Here is a 23000-nt window from a genome sequence, read left to right on the forward strand (position 1 = left end):
CCAACCTGAGACATCTTAAAGGGCTCCAAATTTTGGAGGGCACCAAGCACCCATCCTCTAAAATTCAGGCCTCTTCAAGGTCTGTCAAGTTGGGCACCCAAAATCTCTAGTCACTTTTCAAAGTTTTGATTAGCATATCTAGTCAGTTACAGCGTAACCTGGGTGAGATAGTAAAACACAGGATTAATCAGTACTAAGGGCAGTAATCCTGTACATATTCCCATTTACTAGTACAATGCCCTGGGCATCCTGTGACTAACAAGGCATACTAGACAAGGGCAGCCAGTAAGATGGCTCCAACTACATCCACAAAGACTTCGGAGTATCTGACCCAGCCTAATGTGTGTCTAAGGATGTAACAGTAAGGGAACGTACCGTTATATTCCCTTCAATGGTCAAATAATTTAATCTGCTTTCACATTTCTCCATGTGGTGTCCCACAACTTGACCACCCAGGGGACTGATCTTGAGACAGCACTATGGAAAACTGCCTCTTTGAAACAAAACGCTAAACAAGGAGATATACAAAACAAAAACCTAGGTATTTATATGGCCCCCACCACTGTACTGTCAGAGCACCTCATAATACCCCCGTGAGGTAGGCAACTATTATCCCCATTATACAGCAGACGAACTGAGCCAGACACACTAAGTGACTTGCCCAAGTTTGCACAGGAAGTTGGTGGCACAAAAGGGAACTGAACCCAAAACACAAACAGTCCATGCCCTGTGTTATATCCGGGTTTGCCTAAAATTAGGCGCAGGCCCAAAACTTTGCGTCTGCTACATCTCGAATGGCTGCAACTCTGGTGCTTGCCTTTATGAGATTTCCTCAAATGAACGGGGACCTTGCTCACCTCTCCCTGTGATGTCCCCGTTCATGCCTGTGTTTCCTGGCAGCATCCCATGCAGAGAAGGCACGTGAACCCATGTCTCCCAAGTCCCTAGTCACCGGGCCATCCTCCCTCTCTTACAAATACAACTATCTAGAATAGATATAGTGATTATTCATTGCAAACCCAGTGTTATGGGAGGGACAGGAGGACACAGACCTTTAGATTTGGAAATCTCTCCCCGTAGGAATGGAGATGGACTGCAGCTGCCAAGTTCATATCCAGAGCCAAGCTGCAGGGGAGCTGGCACCCACGGTTACAATTCAGGCCCATCTCTAATTAGGTTATACCTCCAATTTTGCTCCTTTCGTCTTCTTCCTCTCCACCACTGTCCCCTGCCCTTTGCTATGTCCTGCCAGCTCTGCCCCTTTTTGCACCTGGGCACCGATAGTTTCCAAGCTGCTGGGCTTCTCCTCATCCTCGCTTCCCCCTTCACGCTGCTCACTGTCCAGCTGATCCTCCTCACTCTCCTCCTCGGATGAGGAAGACGAGGAATCTTTCACCACTTTAGATTTCAGGTAGTCCATATCAGAGAGCTCTGGCATGGCAGCTGCCTTTTCTCTGGGGCTCTTCTTTACTGCCAGAGAGGAGAGAGGTGGGCATTAGATATTGCACATGCACATACACCCCTTTTCCCCAGCAGGGCAAATGGCCCATAGCAGCACGAGCCCCCACATTCCTTTTGCCCAGCTGGGCTACTGCAAGAGCAGACACCCTGTACACACAGGAGGTACCAGAGGATGGCTCAGGTTTTCCATTCCAGTACCATCCCCTTTCCTCTTCTCGGGTCAGATGATCAAATCCAGCCACGGCTGGTAAGGATGAGAGGCTGTTACTATCTGATGGGCTGTTGGGTGATACTGATTAGACGGTCTGGTGATTCCCAGCAGAGAGGGGTCCCATCACAAAAATCACCAGTGCTATTGGCATTACACTGTCTCAGCAGATGGGATTAAACAGGCCACGGATCTGAATGTCTCCCTCCTACCATTGAGGGTTTTCCGTACAAAGTCACTGTCGGGGAGAATCCTACGCTGCTAACGCTCACCCTACAGGACTCAACAGAAGGTTTTGGCTTTCCAGGCTGTCGGCCTTTCTCTGGCACGAAAAACACTCTGCTATTTAAAAAGTTGGATCAGCAATACACAAGGACAGGGAAACACACGCTACGCTGGAGACCCACGCTCTGCACGTTATTGTGTTCTTCATTACTAGTTATCCATATCACAACTGCACCCAAGGCACTGACATGCTAGGCATTATACAGACATAAGACAGGCCCTGCTCCAGAAAACTTCGTCTTAGCTTAGGACAAGGTGTGACAGTGAACAAAGGTGGAATTGGATGGCAGGGAAGAAGCCATGATAACAGTAATACAAGTGCAGTTTTGCATGGACTAGCCGTGAGCACAGCTTATAGAGGAGCTGACTTTGGGGTTTGGTTTACAAATGGAGACCAATAGGCAGATGAGTATGAGACTCTCAGCTGAAATCTGAAGCACGGTACACAGCCAGGATATATGTGCATTTGTTCATTGATTCACTGGAGACTTACATTTCTCCAGTTTCCCCATCTGTAAAATGGGGCTAACAATATCAGCCTCCTTTGTAAAGCGCTTTGAGATCTCCTGATGAAAAGCGTTAGATAAGAGCTAGGGGTTGTTATTCTTGTCCTCTCTTGATATTTAAAACGTTAACCACCTCTGAGTTTGCCAAGATTCAAAGAGAAATCTTTAAAAAATAGAAGGGACACAGGTATTTGTAAAATGCGCATAAGAACGGCCAGACCGGTCCACCTAGCCAAGTATCCTGTCTTCCAACAGTGGCCAGTGCCAGATGCTTCAGAGGGAATAGAACTAAGAAATCCATCCCCTGTTGTCCAGTTCTGGCCGTCAGAGGCTTAGAGACCCTCAGGGAATGGGACTGCATGCCTGACCATCCTGGCTAATAGCCATCGATAGCCCTATCCTCCAAGAACTTATCTACTGTATATACTCGTTCATCAGCCCGTTCGTTTCTAAGCCGACCCCCCCAAGATGATAGGTAAAAATAGTAAAAACTGTATGACCCTTTCATAAGCCGACCCTATATTTCAGCGGTTGGCAAACTTTGGCTCCCAGCCCGTCAGTGTAAGCCGCTGGCGGGTCGGGAGGTTTTGTTTACCTGGAGTGTTCACAGGCACGGAGCCCCTCAGCTCTCTGGCTGGGAACGGCGAACCACGGCCACAATGGGAGCAGCGAACCACAGCCACAGGGAACTGAGAGCTCCATGCCTGCAGATGCTCCCGGTAAACAAAACGACAATGCATTAGATATTCAATTCAACTATTTCATAGGGTTTAAAATCATCAAATTTTGGTGTAGACCTGTTTATAAGCCGACCCCTGCTCTTTGATGCGTCACTTTTTTACCAAAACTATTCGGCTTATGAACAAGTATACACGGTAATTCTTTTTTGAACCCAGTTCTATTTTTGGCCTTCACAACATCGCCAGTAACAAGTTTCACCGGTTGACTTTGTGTTGTGTGAAGAAGTATTTCCTTGTTTGTTTTGAACCCACTGCCTATTAATATCACTGGGTGATCCCCGGTTCTTGTGTTATGTGAAGAGGTAAATAACTCTTCCTTATTCACTTTCGCCACTCCATTTATGTCTGTGAAGACCTCTATCATATCCCTCCTTAGCTGTCTCTTTTCTAAGATGAACAGTCCCAGTCTTTAATCTCGCCTCATATGGAAGCTGTTCCACACCCCCAAATAATTTTTGTTGCCCTTCTCTGTACTTTTTTCCAATTCTAATATCTTTTTTTGAGTTGGGGTGATCAGAATTGCAAACAGTATTCAAGGTGTGAGCATATCATGGCTTTATATGGTGGCATTAAGAAAAGAAGACAGAAAATATCAATCTATTTCCTAACGGTTCCTAACATTCTGTTAGCCTTTTTGACGCCACAATCTCTTTCTTGAGTGTTAACAGCTAATTTAGGCCTCATCATTTTGTGTGTATAGTTGGGATTATATTTTACAATGTGCATTATTTTGCATTTATCAACACCTAATTTCATTTGCCATTTTCTTGTCCAATCACCCAGTTTTGTGAGGTCACTTTGTAACTGTTCTCAGTCAGCTTTTGCCTTAACTATTTTGAGTAATTTTGTATCGTCTACAAATTTTGCCATCTGTTTATCCTTTTTTCCAGATCTATGAATATGCTGAACAGCACTGGTCTCAATACAGATCCTTGGCAAACCCCGCTACTTACACCTCTCCACCGTGAAAACTGAGCATTTATTCCTAGACTTTGTTATCTTTCTTTTAACCAGTTACTGATCCATGAGAGGACCTTCCCTCTTATCCCAGGACTGCTTATTTTGCTTAAGAGCCTTTGGTGAGAGACCTTGTCAAAGGCTTTCTAAAAGCCCAAGCTCAATGGATTACCCTTGTCCATATGTTTGTTGACATCCTCAAAGAATTCTAATAGATTGGTGAGGCATGATTTCCCTGTACAAAAGCTGTGTTGACTCTTCCCCAACACAGTGCGTTCATCTATGTGTCTGATCATTCTGTTCTTTTACTATAGTTTCAACCAATTTGCCTGGTACTAAAGTTAGGTTTACCAGCCTATAATTGCCATGATTGCTTCGGGAGGTTTTTTAAAAATAGGGATCACATTAGATATCCTCCAGTCCTCTGGCAGAGACTGATTTAAGTGATAGGTTACATACCACAGTTAGTAGTTCTGCAATTTCATATTTGAGTTTCTTCAGAACTCTGGTGACTAATTACTGTTTAATGTATAGGTTTGTTCCAAAACCCTCTCTACTGACACCTCAATCGGTGATAGTTACTTAAACATGTCCCCTAAAAAGAGTTCAGTTCAGTCAATTATATGATTTCCAGTAGCACCTAGAGGCTCTGACCAAAATTCCAGCCATATTGTGTTAGGTACTGAATGCATGCACAATCCCTGACCCAAAGAGCTCACAATTTAAATAGACAACATGGACAAAGGGGAGGGGAAAATGAAGCACAGGGAAGTGACTTGTCCCAGGACACCCTGAAGGTCACTGGCAGAGCCAGAGATGGAAACTTACATCTTCCAGCTCAGTGCCTTATCCAAACTTTCTGAAAAGCCTTTGGGCCTGAGACAAAGCAGGAAAAATGTCACTCCTTCAGAAAGAACGTTAGGGAGAACATAGCAAGAGGGTTAATTAAAGGGTTGAGAACAGAGTGGCTGCAGAATCCCAGGTGGACAGGGAATGGGAGAGATTCACTTGGGCAGACGAACCAGGGAGTCTGCAGTTCAGATTGTTCAGGCTCCGTGGAGAGGGACTGAGGGTCTTAGCCTTTGTTACCCACACTGAAACCATAGTTACTGCACAGTTTGTATCTCCTCTTTTGGGATATAGGGCTTGATCCTGTGAGGTGCTGAACTACTGCAATTCCCACCACTTCCAATGGGATATGAGGGCACACAGCATTTTCCAGGAGCTGCTCGGCACACCGCAGGATCAGGCCCCACATCAGTACACCACTGAAGAGAAGGATGAACAGAGCAGAGGGAGAAATTTACTTTTAGTGCCTGTGGTTTCTTGCTCCTCGTGGCATTTGCTCCTGCCCTCCTCCTCTTCGCTGAGCTCCTCTGACTCATCCGAATCGAAGTTCAGATAGTCATCCGCCGGCTTTGATTTCCCTGTCTTGGGCTCCTCCGCCAACGTATCATTAGCCCATGTGGCCACTTGCGTCCGTTTTTGATGAACCACCAAAAATTCTCTGAATGCCTCATCTCCTTCCAGCTGTTGGAAAAAACCACACACATGAGCAGTGAAGACAGACACAGGGGCAAGTAGCCAAGTTTAGATCAGGGCCACTGTGTAATTCCTCGCAGGTAAGATCTCAGGGGAGGGCGTCTGCTTTTCGCCTGCCAGGGCTGATTTCCCTTCCATGAGATGTGGACAATTATGCTCCATTCACGAATTTACATCCAGTATTATAGGATACGACATAGTTAAACCATCTGTCTCACCTGAATCAACAGCTCTGGAAGAAGCACTCCTTCCTAATTAAAATGCTACCAATTAAACACAAGTGCAGACAGTAACTCTGAGGCAGCAAGTGAAATTCTTAATGATATAAAGTATTTTGCCCTTCTATGAAGCACCTTTAACCTGAGGATGTCAAAGCACTTTAAGCACGCAACACAGACAACCTACAAAGTTCACTATTTTACAGACGAGGAAACGGAGACACAGAAAGGTCAAGTGACTTGCTCAAGTTGGGAATAGAACCCAGAAGTCTTGGCTCCGAGAACAGAATCAATTCAGAGAGTACTCAGCAATTTCTAACCCATACTTTCTATATCAAACCCTTCTCAAATGAACAATTCTCACACACTGCTCTTCTCAACTCACCTCTTTTAAGTTTCCTGTTGTATTTTTCTTCTTTTTATCCTGAAAGAAGAAAACATACACGGTTCAGAAAAGCCTAAGATATAGCCATGAACCCCATTATACAGATCGGGAAAAAGGCAGAAAGTGCTCACGAAGATCACAAGCAAATGGTAAACCAGGAATAGGACACAGGAGCCCTGAATTCCAGACCCCCTGCTGCAGCCACCAGAGTGCACTTCCCCAGACAAAATTACTGATGTACATGTTGCATACCTGAGGAAAGCGAGTATGACTTACTTTCTTTGTCTCTGTGGGAGCTGGACTTGTTTTGGGCTTATCGGTGGGTTTCTCTGGTGCAGAAGGCTTCTGGGAGTATTTGCTCCAAGCTCTGGGTTTCGATGGGTCACCGAATGATTTACAGAACTCTACCTGAAAAGAGACACCAACAAGGAGGCCCCTTATAACAGGTCCTATGTTTTATTATTTCAGTTGCATTTAAAGCAGAAAGACTTAGAAACTACCATGCTAAGGGCCCATTCAGAACCATCTGTTTATGGCCCTTCAGTGGAGGGAAGTCTGTAATTATATTAATCATTTCTGGACATACTCAAACAAGCTGTTCTGTTCTCCACTGTCATCCAGTGCATTGTCTCCGTAGAACAAGAGAAAATGTAAATTTCTTAAATAACTTTAAGAAGCATGTACACAACTTCAGCCCAGAGATCTGAGACTTTAAATCAGCCTAGCACTGGAACAGCACTGCTGGAGCAAAGGATAGAGCAGACTAACAACCAATTCGATTTGTATTGCACACCTGAATCTGACTGCTCCTCTTACCATCAACCTGACCAAAACTAAGAAGATTTTCACCTGCCTTCCTCTGCTTGAAGATCAAATGCTGCAGATCATGCCCTACCTCTGCAGTGGCTCCCTTCGCAGAAGAACTGGTATGGTCCCACTGAGTGCATGGAAATAGGACGCTGGGGGAATGCCATATTGATCACGTTGCAGCACCCACATAGCAGATCCTCCTGTTCCTAACCCCTGTATGGAGCCAGAGAACATATTCCAGCCACTGGGCCCAAGTAGCCAACAGCTCCATAGCTGCTCTGAAGCTCGTGGGGACAGAGGAAGGGGAGGATTTTATCTCCCACATATTTGCCCAGCACATGACCTGCTTATTCAGGCTGGACACTGGGCAAAAGACTCTTTCCTTAGTGTGTAGCTTCCACAGTACTCCTAGCCCTTGCCAGTGGGGGAGCAAGAGACTAGGACGCAAACCTGGCTCCATGAACAGCAGCAGGGATAATTACTAACACAAGTCACTGGAATGCCTGATAATCACCCCACAAACAAGGCTCCACCACTGAAGTATATATAGCCAGCTGGGTTTAGTGAATCTCCCCTCCTCCTCTGCACAGACACAAACACAATTAGTTCATCCTAAAGAGTAAAATAATATCAAGTGGCAAACTTCTCCCAGAGAGAGAAACAAACATTTCATTTTAAGACCAACTCACCGTTATTCTGGCCATGTCTATGAAACTCTTGTTGAAATGATTCATTGCCATTTTGGCTTCATCTTCAGATTTAAAGCCGATAAATCCAAACTTGCGGAACTTGCCATCCTTGGTGAATTTCAGGCTGCAATCAGTCAGCGTGCCAAAGGCTGCAAACAGCTTCCGGAAGCGATCCTCCTTCATCTGTAAAAAGAGGACAGGCACCAGGGGGGCAAATTATTAATAGCACATCAAAAGGGTGGAAGGTGGTTTATAGACAAGTCTTTGCACTGAAAAGCTCACAGTTGAAGTACATTAGGACTTCATCTTTATGATGCCTCAGAAACACAGTGTTTAGGGCACCCCTGCTGCAGCCCTTATCGCCCTAATACTGAAGCACAGGTTATGCTGATAACAGTCAAATTCCCTCTCAGTTTGCAAGCCAGTCCTGTTGTCTCTATATCTGTCTGTCAGATTGCAAGATCTTCAGAGCAGGGGCTCTGTATTTGGTGCCTTGTAAAGCACAAGTATATCACTGATTCAGAATAAACAGCAACCCCTACATGACTTCCATAACTCAGCCTAAGAAGTAAGCTCCCCCTTGACCAGGGTTAGGTTCCTAGCATAATGGTCAGCGAGAGTGAGACCCCTCATAATAAAAAAGCAGAGCAATCCCCAAATTGTGCCCCCTAGTCCTGCAACTTAGGGGCACCCCCTAGCCTTTGTCCCTCCAGCCCTACTCCCAAAGAACTCACCTTAAACCTGGCCCCAAACCCTCCTTGCCCTTCTCCAATATGGGATATCCCCCCACACTGGCCTCTCCGTCCCCGCCCCCCGCCAAGGCTTTAGCCCACATGCCGCACCACATGGGACCCCTCCGACTGTAACCTTCCCTCCTCCTCCTCGCCAAGTGCACCCCCCAGTTTACCTCTACTCCCCCCCGGACCCTAACCCTCCCTCCCCATGTTGAAGCCTTCCCTCGCTTCACCTCTCGTCCCCAGGGCTACATCCTACCCTCCTCTGCACATAGGGCCACCACGCAAGGCTATGCTCACCCAGTTGTTGGTGACACTGGTCACTACTCTAGATAACTCGGGAGGGTGGAAGACCACGAGTGTCAATGAAGCCCTCTTGCTCTAGGCCCAGGCAAACTGAAGCCCCTCCGCTCCTTAAACTTTCTGTGACCCTGCAAAACTATGAGGAAGCTAGCACACAAACAGACAGGTTTGCACATGGCTTGCTAGCCAAGGCCAGCTTCGGCCTAGAAAACGTATAAATAAGGCAGAAATGTTTAGCAAAAAACAGTAACAAATAGAACCAAATAAGGCAAGGCTCGGGCAATGCTACTGAGGAAAAACACAACTGGCTGCTTTAGCTAATTGGCTACGGTATTGTACGGGGCAACAGGTAATTGGTTGCATAAGCTTGTGTAGTAAAGTAGGCAAAGGTATAAAATGTATACTGAAATCTGCATGCGGGGCTGCAGGATTTGAAACAGTTCAGTCTCCCTGCGCCCTATCTAAAGCTTCAGATAAATCTCTCTGCTTCTCCACCCTGTTGTGGTCATTGGCACGACACACACCGGGCAACGAACCCAACTGTTGCTTGCCTCGGGCACTCTGTGCCGTCAACAGTTCTTGGAGCCCAACGTGGGGCTCGAGGCTGCTATTTAGCTTTGCCCGGACCCCTCTTGGTGGTCGACGGATTGCAGCGACAACTGACGCCCAGTGCGCACCGGTGAGTTCATCGGGAGGCCTCGGAGGAGACGCGATTTGCTCGACCTCGGAGGGCACAACGGTGCAACGCGCCCCTATAGTGGGCAAGCAACTGCAGGTGACAGTGGGAAACCAGTCCCTTGAAAAAGGTAGGAACAGTCCAGTGGTCTGGACTTTCTCTGTTAAGACCTGGGGACACCCAGTGTCGTCCGGAAATATGGGACAGGGACAGAGTACTACAGGCAGGGCACAGTGCACGCCCCTAGAATGCATTCTAGCAAACTGAAAAGTGTTTGGATCGAATCCAATAACAAAAAGCAAATTAAAAAGGTTTTGTACAGTAGACTGGCCTCAATTTCGGCTAGAGGACCAGGAACGGTGGCCACCGGGAGGGTCAGTCAATTATAATACGATCCTCCAATTAGTTCTGTTTTGTCAGCAAACGGGTAAATGGAATAAGCATCTGTATGCGCAAGCGTTTATGGCTGTAAGAGATAGAACAGACATTCTACAGAGATGTAATTTGACTCCAACAGGACCGGTAGTAGCTAATATTAGCCCCCAGAACCCCCCCAATGTTGTAATGGCAGATTCAGTGTCCCCTTCGGTCCCCACACCCTCACCTTATAAGGGTAGGACGCCTCGGGTTACAGAGATTGCCCCCTCAGTGGGACTCTATCCTTTGATTACCGAGACTGTTGTGGCTCGCCCAGGGGCAGACGGACGCCAGGCCACCACCATGCAAGTTTACACCCATGTGTCGTTCAATTCAGTAGACTTAGCAGCTTTTAAAACACAGGCTGGGGAATTCTCAACGAACCCAAGCTGGTTTATTTCAGTTTTCGAGGGGTGCCTCAATAGTCACAAGCCGGATTGGGACAACTGTAATATCTTCCTGAAAACCCTGTTGTCTAAGGTAGAGCAAAATCAGGTTACAGCTAAGGCAAGGGAGGAGGTATGGCAGAGACATGAAAGGGATCCAAATAATATCCCCACTGCCGAGGACGCGGTCCCCCTAGCAGATCCCAGGTGAAACCCGAATGACCCCGTACTCATGACCCATCTCACCTCCTATAAGGAGTTACTTTTGCTTGGACTCCGACAGTCGGCTGTCCGACACAACAATTGGGCAAAACCATCTAAAATAATACAGGAACCGAAGGCAAGTCCGGTTGCCTTTTTACAGCGCATTCGGGATGCCATTCGGCAGAATACTAATGCAAACCCCGATGGGCCTGACTATGGCACAGATTTTAAAAACTTCAAACCAAGCTTATAGTCTAAAAAAGAAAAAAAAGAAAAGTAAAATACTGTTAGCAGCAGTGCAGGCTGGCACAAAGGGAAGACCCCGGGATAGTAACAGTGGACGGGGAGGAAGGAACCGAGGACAAGAACGTCCCGGCCCGCAGGAGAGACTGCTGGGTCACAACCAGTGAGCCTTATGCCGGAAAAAGAAACACTGAAAAAATGAGTGCCCTGAAAGGGAGCGTACCCCCATGATGACGGCAGGGGAGCAGAAACAGGGGTGTCAGGGGAGACGGACCGCCCTGCCCCCGGAACCCCGAGTAAAAATGCGGGTGGAAAGCTCGAATATAGATTTTTTAGTGGACTCTGAAGCGGCACGGACTGCCGTGAACCGACCCCTTCAGTTGCCGGTGGCAGACTCCCTTACTGTGGTGGGCGCCACAGGCAGAGGCACCAAGTGCCCAGTGTATGCCCCAGCGAAATGAGCTTTGGGAAACAGAACTCTCTCTCACAAGCTGGTATACCTCCCTGACTGCCCAACGCCTCTGCTGGGACGGGATCTGCTCTGTCGCCTAGGCGCCACCCTGCATTTTACTGAGGATGAAATAACCCTTACCTTACCCCCCCGAGAACGCATGAATCATGTCCCTTGCAGTTGAACCCTCAGCTCTGCAAGCCCCAAAATGAAGCCAGTGGGAAGACCAGGTGTACCCCCCAGTGTGGGCAGCAGGGGTCCCAGGAAAGGCCACCCACCAAACCCCTGTCAATGTTCAGCTCATGCCAGGGAAGGGCCCAGTGCAAATCAAGCAGTATCCAATCAAAAGGAAAGCCAGAAAAGGTCTGCAGAAAACTATAAATCGGTTCCTAACGTATGGCATCCTACAAAAATGCCAGTCAGCCTGGAACACTCCCATTCTGCCCGCACAAAAGCCTAATGGCACGTATCAATTGGTACAGGACCTAAGGGCGGTAAATAAACGGGTTAAAACTCTGCACCCCCTTGTCCCGAACCCATATACACTACTGGCTTCTATAGGGGGACAGTATACCCATTTTTTGGTCCTCAATCTAAAAGACGCTTTCTTTACCATTCCAGTTGACGCCCCCTCTCAGGAAATCTTCTCCTTCAAGTGGAAGGACCAAAAAAGGGTTAAAAAGCAACTTTGCTGGACAGTGTTGGCCCAGGGATTTAAAAATTTCCCCACCCTCTTCGGCCAGGCTTTGGCCAGGGGACCTAAAGAAGTGGGACAATAAGGGAAAGGCCCTCCTTCTGCAATATGTAGACGATTTGTTACTTGCCACTGTGGGCCTCTCCCCCTGCCTTGAAGCCACCGTAAGCCTCCTGAACCATATTGGGCTCCAAGGATATCGGGCTGGGGGAAGGCATTATTCGTCTCCTGGTCACAGGTGCCGTGTTGTGTATTATCATTCTCCTCTTGCTTGCCTGTTGTAAAGCACTCATATACAAAATATGTGCCTCTTGCTCCACAAAAACCCCATTATATCCTCTTGTTAAGAATTCTAACTCCTCAGCACTTAATCACTTATTGTCCTTAAAATATAAAAAAAACTCAGTTGCAAGCTTGTTAAGTGTTCTCAAAGAAGGGAGTTGTTGGTGACACTGGGCACTACTCTAGGTAACTCGGGCGGGTGGAAGACCACGAATGTCAATGAAGCCCTCTTGCTCTAGGCCCAGGCAAACTGAAGCCCCTCCGCTCCTTAAACTTTCTGTGACCCTGCAAAACTATGAGGAAGCTAGCAAACAAACAGACAGGTTTGCACATGGCTCGCTAGCCAAGGCCAGCTTCGGCCTGGAAAACGTATAAATAAGGCAGAAATGTTTAGCAAAAACCAGTAACAAATAGGTCGCTACCTTACAACAAAAAAAACTTCAAATCCAGACTCCAGCGAGAAACTGCTGAATTGGAATTCATTTGCAAATTGGATACTATTAATTTAGGCTTAAATAGAGACTGGGAGTGGCTAAGTCATTATGCAAGGTAGCCTATTTCCCCTTGTTTTTTCCTTACCCCCCCCCCCCCCGCCCCCCAGACGTTCTGGTTAAACTTGGATTTATGCTGGAAATGGCCCACCTTGATTATCAAACACATTGTAAGGAGAGTGGTCAGTTTGGATGAGCTATTGCCAGCAGGAGAGCGAGTTTGTGTATGGGGGGGGGGGGGGTGAGAAAACCTGGATTTGTGCTGGAAATGGCCCACCTTGATTATCATGCACATTGTAGGGAGAGTGGTCACTTTGGATGAGCTATTACCAGCAGGAGAGTGAGTTTGTGTGTGTATGGGGGTGGGGGGGGTGAGAAAACCTGGATTTGTGCTGGAAATGGCCCACCTTGATTATCATACACATTATAAAGAGAGTGATCACTTTGGATGGGCTATTACCAGCAGGAGAGTGAGTTTGGGGGGGGGGGGGGGGGGGGCGGCGGCGGACAAAACCTGGATTTGTGCTGGAAATGGCCCAACTTGATGATCACTTTAGATAAGCTATTACCAGCAGGAGAGTGGGGTGGGAGGAGGTATTGTTTCATGGTCTCTGTGTATATAATGTCTTCTGCAGTTTCCACAGTATGCATCTGATGAAGTGAGCTGTAGCTCACGAAAGCTCATGCTCAAATAAATTGGTTAGTCTCTAAGGTGCCACAAGTACTCCTTTTCTTTTTGCAAATAGAACCAAATAAGGCAAGGCTCAGGCAATGCTACTGAGGAAAAACACAACTGGCTGCTTTAGCTAATTGGCTACGGTATTGTACAGCGCAACAGGTAATTGGTTGCATAAGCTTGTGTAGTAAAGTAGGCAAAGGTATAAAATGTATACTGAAATCTGCATGCGGGGCTGCAGGATTTGAAACAGTTCAGTCTCCCTGTGCCCTATCTAAAGCTTCAAATAAATCTCTCTGCTTCTCCACCCCGTTGTAGTCATTGGCACGACACACACGGGCAAGAAACCCAACTCTTGCTTGCCTCAGGCACTCTGTGCCGGCAACACCTCCCCCCCCAATTCAGCTCCTCCTTGGTCTACAGCCATCCTTCCTCCTCCTCCCCCAGTCCCTCCTCGCAGATTTACCTTTGCCCCCGAAGAGGCGACTCCCCGCCCCCGGGCTGTGCCCATTCCCCCACCTACCCCAAGCGGGGACTTCCCACCAGACCTGTGCCCATTCCCCCGCCTCCCCCCCAAATGGGGAACCCCCCCAGGGCTATACCCATCCCCCCCCAAGTGGGGACCCCACGGCGGGACCCCCCCAGGCGGATCACCCCCATTCCCCCGCCCCGGACTCACCCCGCTCGGCAGGTTCTTCACGATGAGACGCGACATGGCGGGGAGCGGCCCTGGGCCCGCCTGTTCCCCGCTCAGAGACGGAGCCCCCCGCGCTCAGCACCGCTCACGCCGCCCGCTGGCCGCCGCCATCTTGCCCGCAGCGAGTCACGTGATCGCCCCAACGGCAGCAAGGCACGCACGTGCGAGGAGGCCAAAGGCCGGAGAAACCTTGCGGGAAGGGGCGGGGGAGGGTCGGTCCCCCCTCCGTGTAGCTAATGCGCATGCGCGAAGCTGGGACCGTCTCCTCCTGTGGGCGCAGTGCCGAGGTGCGGTCAGCAGGGGGCGCTGGCAGACGGGGGAGGTTGCAGCCCTGAGCTGCGGGGCGGGAGCGGGCTCAGCCCTGGCCAGCTCACACCTGGCTTGGAGTCTCCGCCCAGGCTTGGGGCCCGCGGGCAGCGGCGCATGCGCACCCAGGGCCGGGGGCGGAGGGGGAACCTGCCTTGCGCGTGGCTGCGTCACCGCCGGGGTCACCTCAGACTCGCCGTGCTGCGCTGGGGTGTGTCTCAGTTCAGGTCCCTCCCCAGAAGCGTCCCTTGGCCCGGCCAGTGCCTGGAGCCGCGGGCAGACGCCGTGGCCGGAGTCAGCCCCGCACACGCGGGGGCGTTTCCGGGGAAACCCAGCGAAGACGTGTCTCCTCTTCCCAGCCGGCCTTTGGTGCCCCCTCCTCTCCCCGCCCGGCCCCGGCCCCGGCCCCGGCCCCGGCCCCGGCCCCTCCTCGCCCGGCTTTGGTTCTCGTCTCCCAAGGGCTGAAGAGCTTTTGCCTGACCCCGGTTGCTGGGCTCCACACGGGGGTGGCCGGGTGAGACGGCCCCGCCCGCAGCACGCCGGAGCTCAGACGGGGTGCTCGAATGGCCCCTATGGGCCCGACACGCTGTGAAACTCTTTGGCCCAGGTTGGTGGGGACCCAGTCACGCCCCATCCTGCCGACAGGCGCTGAGCTGGCGGCATCAGTCCAGTTCCCGGTAGGAGGGAGTGTGAGCTGGTCAGGGCCGGGGACTGGGAGTCCGAGCTGGTTTCTAGTCCTGATTCTGTGACCTCGGGCAAGGCGCTTTGGGAGCTGTGCCTTGGTTTCCCCAGCTGTACGCTGGGGTTCGTGATGCTTGGTCACCTTTGTGATGCGCTTTGAGATCCGCAAAAGGTCTGTACATCCACACGTGAAGTGTGAGTTGTAGTATTCAGGGTAGCAGCCATGTTAGTCTGTATTCGCAAAAAGAAAAGGAGGGCTACTGGCACCTTAGAGACTAACCAATTTATTTGCATCACAGACCCACCACAGAGTGGGCATTCACTGTGAGTCCCAGCAGAGAGGCTAAGAAATAAATGACCCTAAAGCCTGAATTGTCTTATTACTCCTGCATCTCCAGGACGTGTTTGAGGCACTTTCCAGGGGCAGAATGAGGGAAGCACTGCATCTGTAGCTGCTCTGAGTGCAAGCAGAGAACTTCAGTGTGCCGGGCTACCAGCATGGAACCCCCTCCTCTCAGGAGTCTGTGGACCGGCTCTCCCCACCCCTAACGCACAGTGGCCAAACGGAGGTCCCACCCTCACTTATTCCACACTTGCTCATCTGCAAGGCCTTGCCCTGTCCACAGCCAAGTCCCTCATAAAGACACAGAGGTAGCTCCTCAGCTGGTGTAAATCAGCAAAACTCCACTGACTGCCAAGCTACCTCCACCTAGTCTGACCCCAGCCTCCGCCTGCGCTGGCTTGTGGATACATTGCCTGGTTGGTGGTCCCCTTCCCCGGACTTCTGGCTCCATTATTCTATGATTCCGTGATCCGTGGGTTGGGAGCTCTCAGGCATGGCCCGCCTGTCCTGGAACGTCGGGAAAGCACCGAGCTCATTGTGGGCGCTCCCGTAAATAGTACGTCTTGGGAAGGAGGACGCGTGGCTTAGCTGCTGGGAGGGGGAGGCCCAGCCAACAAGCATGGTTAATTCTCCCCAACCTAGAAGTCTTCCCTCTCCAGCTTCTCACATCTCTTCCCTCATCCCGTTCACAGCCAGACCAGAACCAGCGGTGGCCTCCAGTTTCTGAGCTGGATGCTGCTGGGCCATGGGACTGGTACCAAATGAGAAGGTGGCTGTAAAGGGGAGAAATATCCTGTACCTCTGCTCTCAGCTTTCCTGTCTTTGTGGCCTTATCACCGCTCCAGCCATACTACCTGAAACAGTGTGTGTCCTTGGACAGCAGGCTCTCGGGAGACTATTAAGCAGAGTGTCCTTTATGCCCATGCATGGCTTGGGTTACATACGGCTAGGCTGAGCAGCCATAATCCATTAGCGCTCATGATAATTGCTCACAGCGGCACCCTGACTTGTGGAAAGCAAGGGCCGAACATCCAGAGAGAATGAGCCTCTGGCGGCAAGAGGAGGCTGCAGAGGGATGGAATGGAATCAGAGATGAGCGAGTCAAACCATGGAGACAATCAGGGCGAGGAAGATAGCGTTCTCGACTGCTGCAGGAGTGTTGTTGTGTCCTGCTACTTCCTGCTGTCCCCCCCACACTCCCGCACTCAGCAGCCAGAGCATGGCTTGCATGTCTGTCATTCTCCCTCTGCCCGCTCTCTTTTGCCCCACAGCAGCTAGCAGGGAGGGGTTCAATTCCCTGCTCTGCCACTGATGTGGGGGCCTGCTAATGGCCTACGGCAGGTCGGAGAGGATGGTGGGTGGGCCGGGGGGTTGTTGGTTGGTCGCTCATGGGGGGCTGGAAAGAGCTCTGCCTGGCAAGCAGAGTAAGGTATCAGCCCATCTTATGGGGAGGGGTCTGGCTCTTTTCAATCCATGGCCTACGAGCAGGGGCTGTGCTGCTAGGGATTGGGCTTGCATGGCTAGATGGATGAGCACTTTCCCTCCAAGGGGCCTGAGAACAGCTGCTGGTTGCACAGAGTTGCTGCTGGAGTGGGCTCAGCCCTGCTGGTAATGGCTGGGGTGGCCGGAGAAGAAGACAGAGCTGCGGGGATCGCTGCGGGGGCAGAGAGCGGTGGGGCTGGAGGGGAATAGGAAGCCTTGTATGAGGTTAGATGTAGCTTCTCTTTGGGAGGGGGACAGGAGGAAGAACCCAGCTGTCTTTTGAACGCTGCAGTTCAAACGCCACCAGTGCACCTTATTCAGCAGGTCCTGCTGTGGCCCGTCTGTGTTCCCAACTCTCCGGGCAGTGGGACATACAAATGCTGCTGCCCTCCAGGGTGTAATGCAGGGGCCTGTCTGCCTCCCTCTTTCCACACAGGCAGGTCCTCAGAGTCCTGTCTCCATTTCCAATGCAGCCCCAGCTAAGGGCATGAATAAATTCACAGCCATCGGTTCCTCCTCTGCAGAGCAGGGTGGGGGGTCAGCGCTAGGCACAGCAAACAGTGACTCAGGACTGAGACACCTGCTTGGAGATCAGCGGATGGCCTGGAACAGGTGGCCACTGGGCTGTAAATGAGCCTGTAGCTCCAGGTGCAGAGAGGCGTGACTGCTGTGCATGTGTTTAGAGCCGTCCCTTGGGTACGGCGAATTGGGGCAACCGCCCTGGGCCCCGCACTTTGGGGGACCCCAAGCTTCCATAAAATCATGAGGAGGCAAACAAGGAGGTGAGCGGCAGGCGGGCGGGCAATGAGGAGCTCCCCTACCAGACCCTGCGCCTCCCCACAGAGCCTCCTGCCCACCAGTGAGCCCTGCTGATTAGCGCCTCCCCCTCCCTCTCAGCGCCTACTGCCTGCCACAGATCAGATGTTTCGCGGTGTCGGGGAGAGGGCTGAGGGCGCAGTGCACTTGGGGGAGGGGGCGGAACTGGACGGGGAAGAGACAGGGTGGGAAGAGGTGGGGTGGGGGTGGAGCGGGGGTGGGAAGAAGCAGGGTTGGGGTGGGGCCTTGGGGGAAGCGGTGGAGTGGGGGTGGGCCTGGGCAGAGCTGGGGGGGATCACCCCCCAGCAGATTGAAACTCGGTGCCTATGTCCTGGGTCCTGCACCCCCTAGGGATGGTCCTGTATGTGCTCCCACAGTTTGAAAATCTCTGTGCTAAATGGAAGGCACAAATCTGGGGATGGGAGCAAAGAGCCCGCTGGGATCATCGGTATTTTGAATTTTCTGGCCAGATAAAGTGTATGTTGCAGAATTCCCATAGTATTAGAGCAGGTGGAGAGGTAAAATAATAATAATATCTCCCTCTTATACAGCACTTTGCATCAGTAGACGTCAAAGTGATTTACTATGAAGGTCAGCATCATTATCCATATTTTACAGATGGGGAAACTGAGGGGAAGTGACTTGCCCAAGGTCACCCAGCTTGCCAGTGGCAGAGCCAGGATTTGAACACGAGTCTCCTGAGTCTCAGTCCGGTGCTCTATCCACTAGGCAATGAGCCTGAGAATGACTTGAGGAATTCCCGTACCAGGCACACAAAGCCATACTGTAGCATCTTTGGTGAGATTTAGAAAAATTCCCATCCCGAACGGTGATGAAAAGCCAAAATCTTGAAAATTTTCACCAATCAAAAAAAATAAACAAAAACCAAAGCAGATCAATTGAAACGTTTTGTCAATTTCAAGAGGTTTTAAAAATACATCTATGTACTAAAAATTAACTTTAATTTCTAAACAAAAAGTTGATTTGAATCCAGACTTTCCTTTTGAAAATGTCAAAACAAGAAGTTTTGACAATTTCTAAATTCCCCGCTCCAAACATTTTTAAAGTAGAATTTCAGCACTGACCCTTTCCCACAAAGAGTTTTGGTTTCTATGAACTGGCATTTAAAAAAAAAAATCGTGGAAAGATTCCCAACCAGCATTCCTGCTCAGCACTGAGATATCCAGGAGAGACACTTCCTTCTATTCCGAGGTAAAATCCATTAGCATTCTAAAACCATGTAATGCAAAAAAGTGATCCAGGTAATTATAGGCCTGTTAGTTTGACATCTGTAGTATGCAAGGTCTTGGAAAAAATTTTGAAGGAGAAGGTAGTTAAGGACATTGAAGTCAATGGTAAATGGGACAAAATACAACATGGTTTTACAAAAGGTAGATCGTGCCAAACCAACCTGATCTCCTTGTTTGAGAAAGTAACAGATTTTTTAGACAAAGGAAACGCAGTGGATCTAATTTACCTAGATTTCAGTAAGGCGTTTGATACCGTGCCACATGGGGAATTATTAGTTAAATTGGATAAGATGGGGATCAATAGGAAAATTGAAAGGTGGATAAGGAATTGGTTAAAGGGGAGACTACAATGGGTCCTACTGAAAGGTGAACTGTCAGGCTGGAAGGAGGTTACCAGTGGAGGTCCTCAAGGATCGGTTTTGGGACCAAATTTATTTAATCTTTTTATTACTGACCTTGGCACAAAAAGTGGGAGCGTGCTAATAAAGTTTGCGGATGATACAAAGCTGGGAGATATTGCCAATTTAGAGAAGGACAGGGATATCCTACAGGAGGATCTGGATGACCTTGTAAACTGGAGTAATAGTAATAGGATGAAATTTAATAGTGAGAAGTGTAAGGTCATGCATTTAGGGATTAATAACAAGAATTTTAGTTATAAGCTAGGGACGCATCAATTAGAAGTAACGAAGGAGGAAAAGGACCTTGGAGTATTGGTTGATCATAGGATGACTATGAGCTGCCAATGTAACATGGCCATGAAAAGAGCTAATGTGGTCTTGGGATGCATCAGGAGAGGTATTTCCAGTAGGGATAAGGAGGTTTTAGTACCGTTATACAAGGCACTGGTGAGACCTCACCTGGAATACTGTGTGCAGTTCTGGTCTCCCATGCTTAAGAAGGATGAATTCAAACTGGAACAGGTACAGAGAAGGGCTACTAGGATGATCTGAGGAATGGAAAACTTGTCTTATGAAAGGAGACTCAAGGAGCTTGGCTTGTTTAGCCTAACTAAGAGAAGGTTGAGGGGAGATATGATTGCTCTCTATAAATATATCAGAGGGATAAATACTGGAGAGGGAGAGGAATTATCTAAGCTCAGTACCAATGTGGACACAAGAACAAATGGATATAAACTGGCCACCAGGAAATTTAGACTAGAAATTAGTCGAAGGTTTCTAACCATCAGAGGAGTGAAGTTTTGCAATAGCCTTCCAAGGGAAGCAGTGAGGGCAAAAGATCTATCTGGCTTTAAGATTAAACTCGATAACCTTATGGAGGAGATGGTATGATGGGATAACATGGTTTTGGTAATTAAATATTCATGCTAAATAGGCCCAATGGCCTGTGATGGGATATTAGATGGGGTGGGATCCGAGTTACCCAGGAAAGAATTTTCTGTAGTATCTGGCTGATTAATCTTGCCCATATGCTCAGGGTTTAGCTGATCGCCATATTTGGGGTCAGGAAGGAATTTTCCTCCAGGGCAGATTGGAAGAGGCCCTGGAGGTTTTTCGCCTTCCTCTGTAGTATGGGGCACGGGTCACTTGCTGGAGGATTCTCTGCTCCTTGAAGTCTTTAAACTACAATTTGAGGACTTCAATATCACAGATATAGGTGTGAGGTTTTTTGCAGGAGTGGTGGGTGAGATTCTGTGGCCTGCGCTGTGCAGGAGGTCAGACTAGATGATCATAATGGTCCCTTCTGACCTAAATATCTATGAATGTATTCTTCATGCAGTTAGAGCCAGGAGTTCACCAGGAGTTAGGTTGGATATTAGGAAAAACTTTTTCACTAGAATGCGTTACCTAAGGAGGTGGTGGAATCTCCTTCCTTTGAGGTTTTTAAGGTCAGGCTTGACAAAGCCCTGGCTGGGATGATTTAGTTGGGGATTGGTCCTGCTTTGAGCAGGGGGTTGGACTAGATGACCTCCTGAGGTCCCTTCCAACCCTGATAGTCTGTGATTCTAAGGCTGAACCATGGCAGCCCACAATACAGAGAAAATGAATTTAAGGGCTCGCATACGCAAAGAATTGGTTCACAGCAAGCTGGGGTATGAATCTACACTGCACTAGCCTGCCACGGACCAACTGTCCATGTGGATGCTGCTGCTGCTCATTACCCACTTGTTAGTGCATTTAGATCTAGACCTGTTTCAAAAGACTAGATGGAAGCACAGCAAGGACCTGTTGCCTGGATAGTGATTTGGACGGCCCAAAGAGTTAAAGCTGTTTACAAACTTTTTGACTTTCCAACATTAAATAGTAATAGGCAGGTTTGTGTTTATTTTAAACAGGGCTCTGGTTTTATTTGGTTACTTATTAAACAGCCGAAAGCATTTGTTCAAATTGAAAGTGTATTGATTGAACACAAGAAAGAGTAATACATTCAAAACAAACTTGTATATTGAAATTATGATGGAGTGATTATGCAAAACAAACTTAGACCTGATCAAAGTCTCCCTCCTTTTGTAGTCAAAATATTAGAGTTTATGTTTAGAGCAACCTTTGATGGAAAGGAGAACGTTAATTTTACTCTCACTTCCTTATCCAGTTCTTACCAGACAAGGTGGAGGAGAGACAGAATAGAAAAGATGGGTGAAATGTGGCTTTTGTTGAAGTTTTTGGAACACTGAACTGCTGGTTAGTTACAAGTGGATGCTTTGGCTGGCAAGTGGACCAAGACATCTGATGCTTGGACCCTGGTTAGTTACGATCTGTTCAGGGCTGTCATCTGGTTGGAGCATTTCTCCTTACACAAGGCAGGTTTGGATGGATGCAATATAATTGACTTCATGATTTGATGAAAAGTCAAGAGAAAGAGAACTTATACTACGTTACAGCATCCGGGAACCCCCAGCACTGAGACACGCCTGCATCCCCTCTGCAAGATCACAGCACCTGGGAACCCCCAGCACTGAAACATCCCTACATCCCCTCTGCTAGATCACAGCACCTGGGACTTTGCCACTGACTCACCTCAAACTAATGTCCACTGATTTTGGGCATCCACCTTGAGACACCTTGATCTGATCATCAGAGAACCCTAGGGTTAGAGGTAGGGTGACTATACATCTCATTTTGGCTGGGACAGTCCGTTTTTTAAGCCCTGTCCTGGCTATCCTGCCTTTTTTGGCAAAAGTGGGCATTTGTCCCATTTACTCTTGCCAAATTGATCAGGAAGTTTTTTTGCTGTGGCTCTGGTCTACTTCAGCTGGAGTTGTGGGTGCTCAGCTCCTCTGAAAATCACGACTTAAGGCCAGATTTTGAAATATCTTTAGGCTCCTAATGATGCAGATAGGTGCCTAGTGAGAATCTCAAAATCACCTGGGCCCTAGCTGCATTTTAGGCACCTAAATACCTTTAAAAATCTGGTCCTTCTCAGGTGGGGCACTCAGAACTATGGGACACTTTTGAAAGCATTGGTCTTACCCTCCTATGCCTCGGTTTTCTCTCAGTAGCCTAGGACCCCACAGGGAGGTTGGCCTGTGAGTTCATTACTAAATATTCCGAAGATGTCATGAGATCTTTTTAAATGCAAGGCAAACGCAGCAGGTCTGAATGGAGGGCACACAATCCGGAGAGGGGAAGAGAGAGGAAGGCATCCTGCCCTAGCACATCATGGATAACTCATGTACCACGTCCCCCAGGTCCGCCCCATAACATTCCTAGCAGAACTTCATCCCCCAGATACAAAGCACAGCCATAGTTTATGGTAGCAAGCAAACACCACGGGCATGATTGTCCAGTGCCTTGCATCTTGTGCAGTCATTTACACCAGTGGGTGCAAAACACCACCATATCAGAGCAGTAGCATTTTATATCCACTTTGCACTTGCCTTGCACGGGTGAAAGTGACCGCACGAGGTGCGGGACAGGGATGAGTTAGGTCCTGTAGCTTTCAGTGCTGCAGCAGCTTTTGGGGAGAGCACAGTAGAAACTGACGTGATAGATGACCAGAGTCCAGTGCCTGATCTTCTAGCTCTTTGGAAAACTTGCCTTTTTTTGCTATAAATGACACGTCTTTTCTTTGCCCTATTACATTACAAATACGCTGGAAATATTTGC

At 48.9% G+C, this 23000-nt stretch overlaps 1 protein-coding gene and 1 long non-coding RNA gene across 7 annotated transcripts in view; one reads left to right on the top strand and one right to left on the bottom strand.

Moving 5' to 3' along the window:
* Positions 1-14416, bottom strand: part of RBM19 (RNA binding motif protein 19) — a 122291-nt gene extending 107875 nt beyond the window's left edge. For 2 of the 6 annotated variants that reach the window (XM_037878442.2, XM_043529321.1), the window contains exons 1-6: positions 14038-14415; positions 7802-7984; positions 6579-6710; positions 6303-6341; positions 5465-5687; positions 1184-1470 (exon numbers count right to left, since the gene is read on the bottom strand). In XM_037878442.2, the coding sequence (XP_037734370.1) occupies positions 1184-1470; positions 5465-5687; positions 6303-6341; positions 6579-6710; positions 7802-7984; positions 14038-14073 (900 nt within the window). In that variant the 5' untranslated portion in view covers positions 14074-14415. Of the gene's footprint in view, positions 1-1183; positions 1471-5464; positions 5688-6302; positions 6342-6578; positions 6711-7801; positions 7985-10118; positions 10139-14037 lie in introns of those variants that run through there. The other 4 variants (XM_043529320.1, XM_043529318.1, XM_043529319.1 and 1 more) reach the window with 4 other exon arrangements.
* A 167-nt stretch (positions 14417-14583) lies between these two features.
* Positions 14584-22184, top strand: LOC122463030. Its single transcript, XR_006285987.1, has 3 exons — positions 14584-15214; positions 15441-17649; positions 21487-22184. It is a non-coding gene; the product is annotated as an uncharacterized LOC122463030 (long non-coding RNA).
* Positions 22185-23000: the final 816 nt, after the last annotated feature.

Source organism: Chelonia mydas, chromosome 15, assembly GCF_015237465.2.
Source record: "Chelonia mydas isolate rCheMyd1 chromosome 15, rCheMyd1.pri.v2, whole genome shotgun sequence".
In the NCBI taxonomy this organism is placed as follows: domain Eukaryota; kingdom Metazoa; phylum Chordata; order Testudines; family Cheloniidae; genus Chelonia; species Chelonia mydas.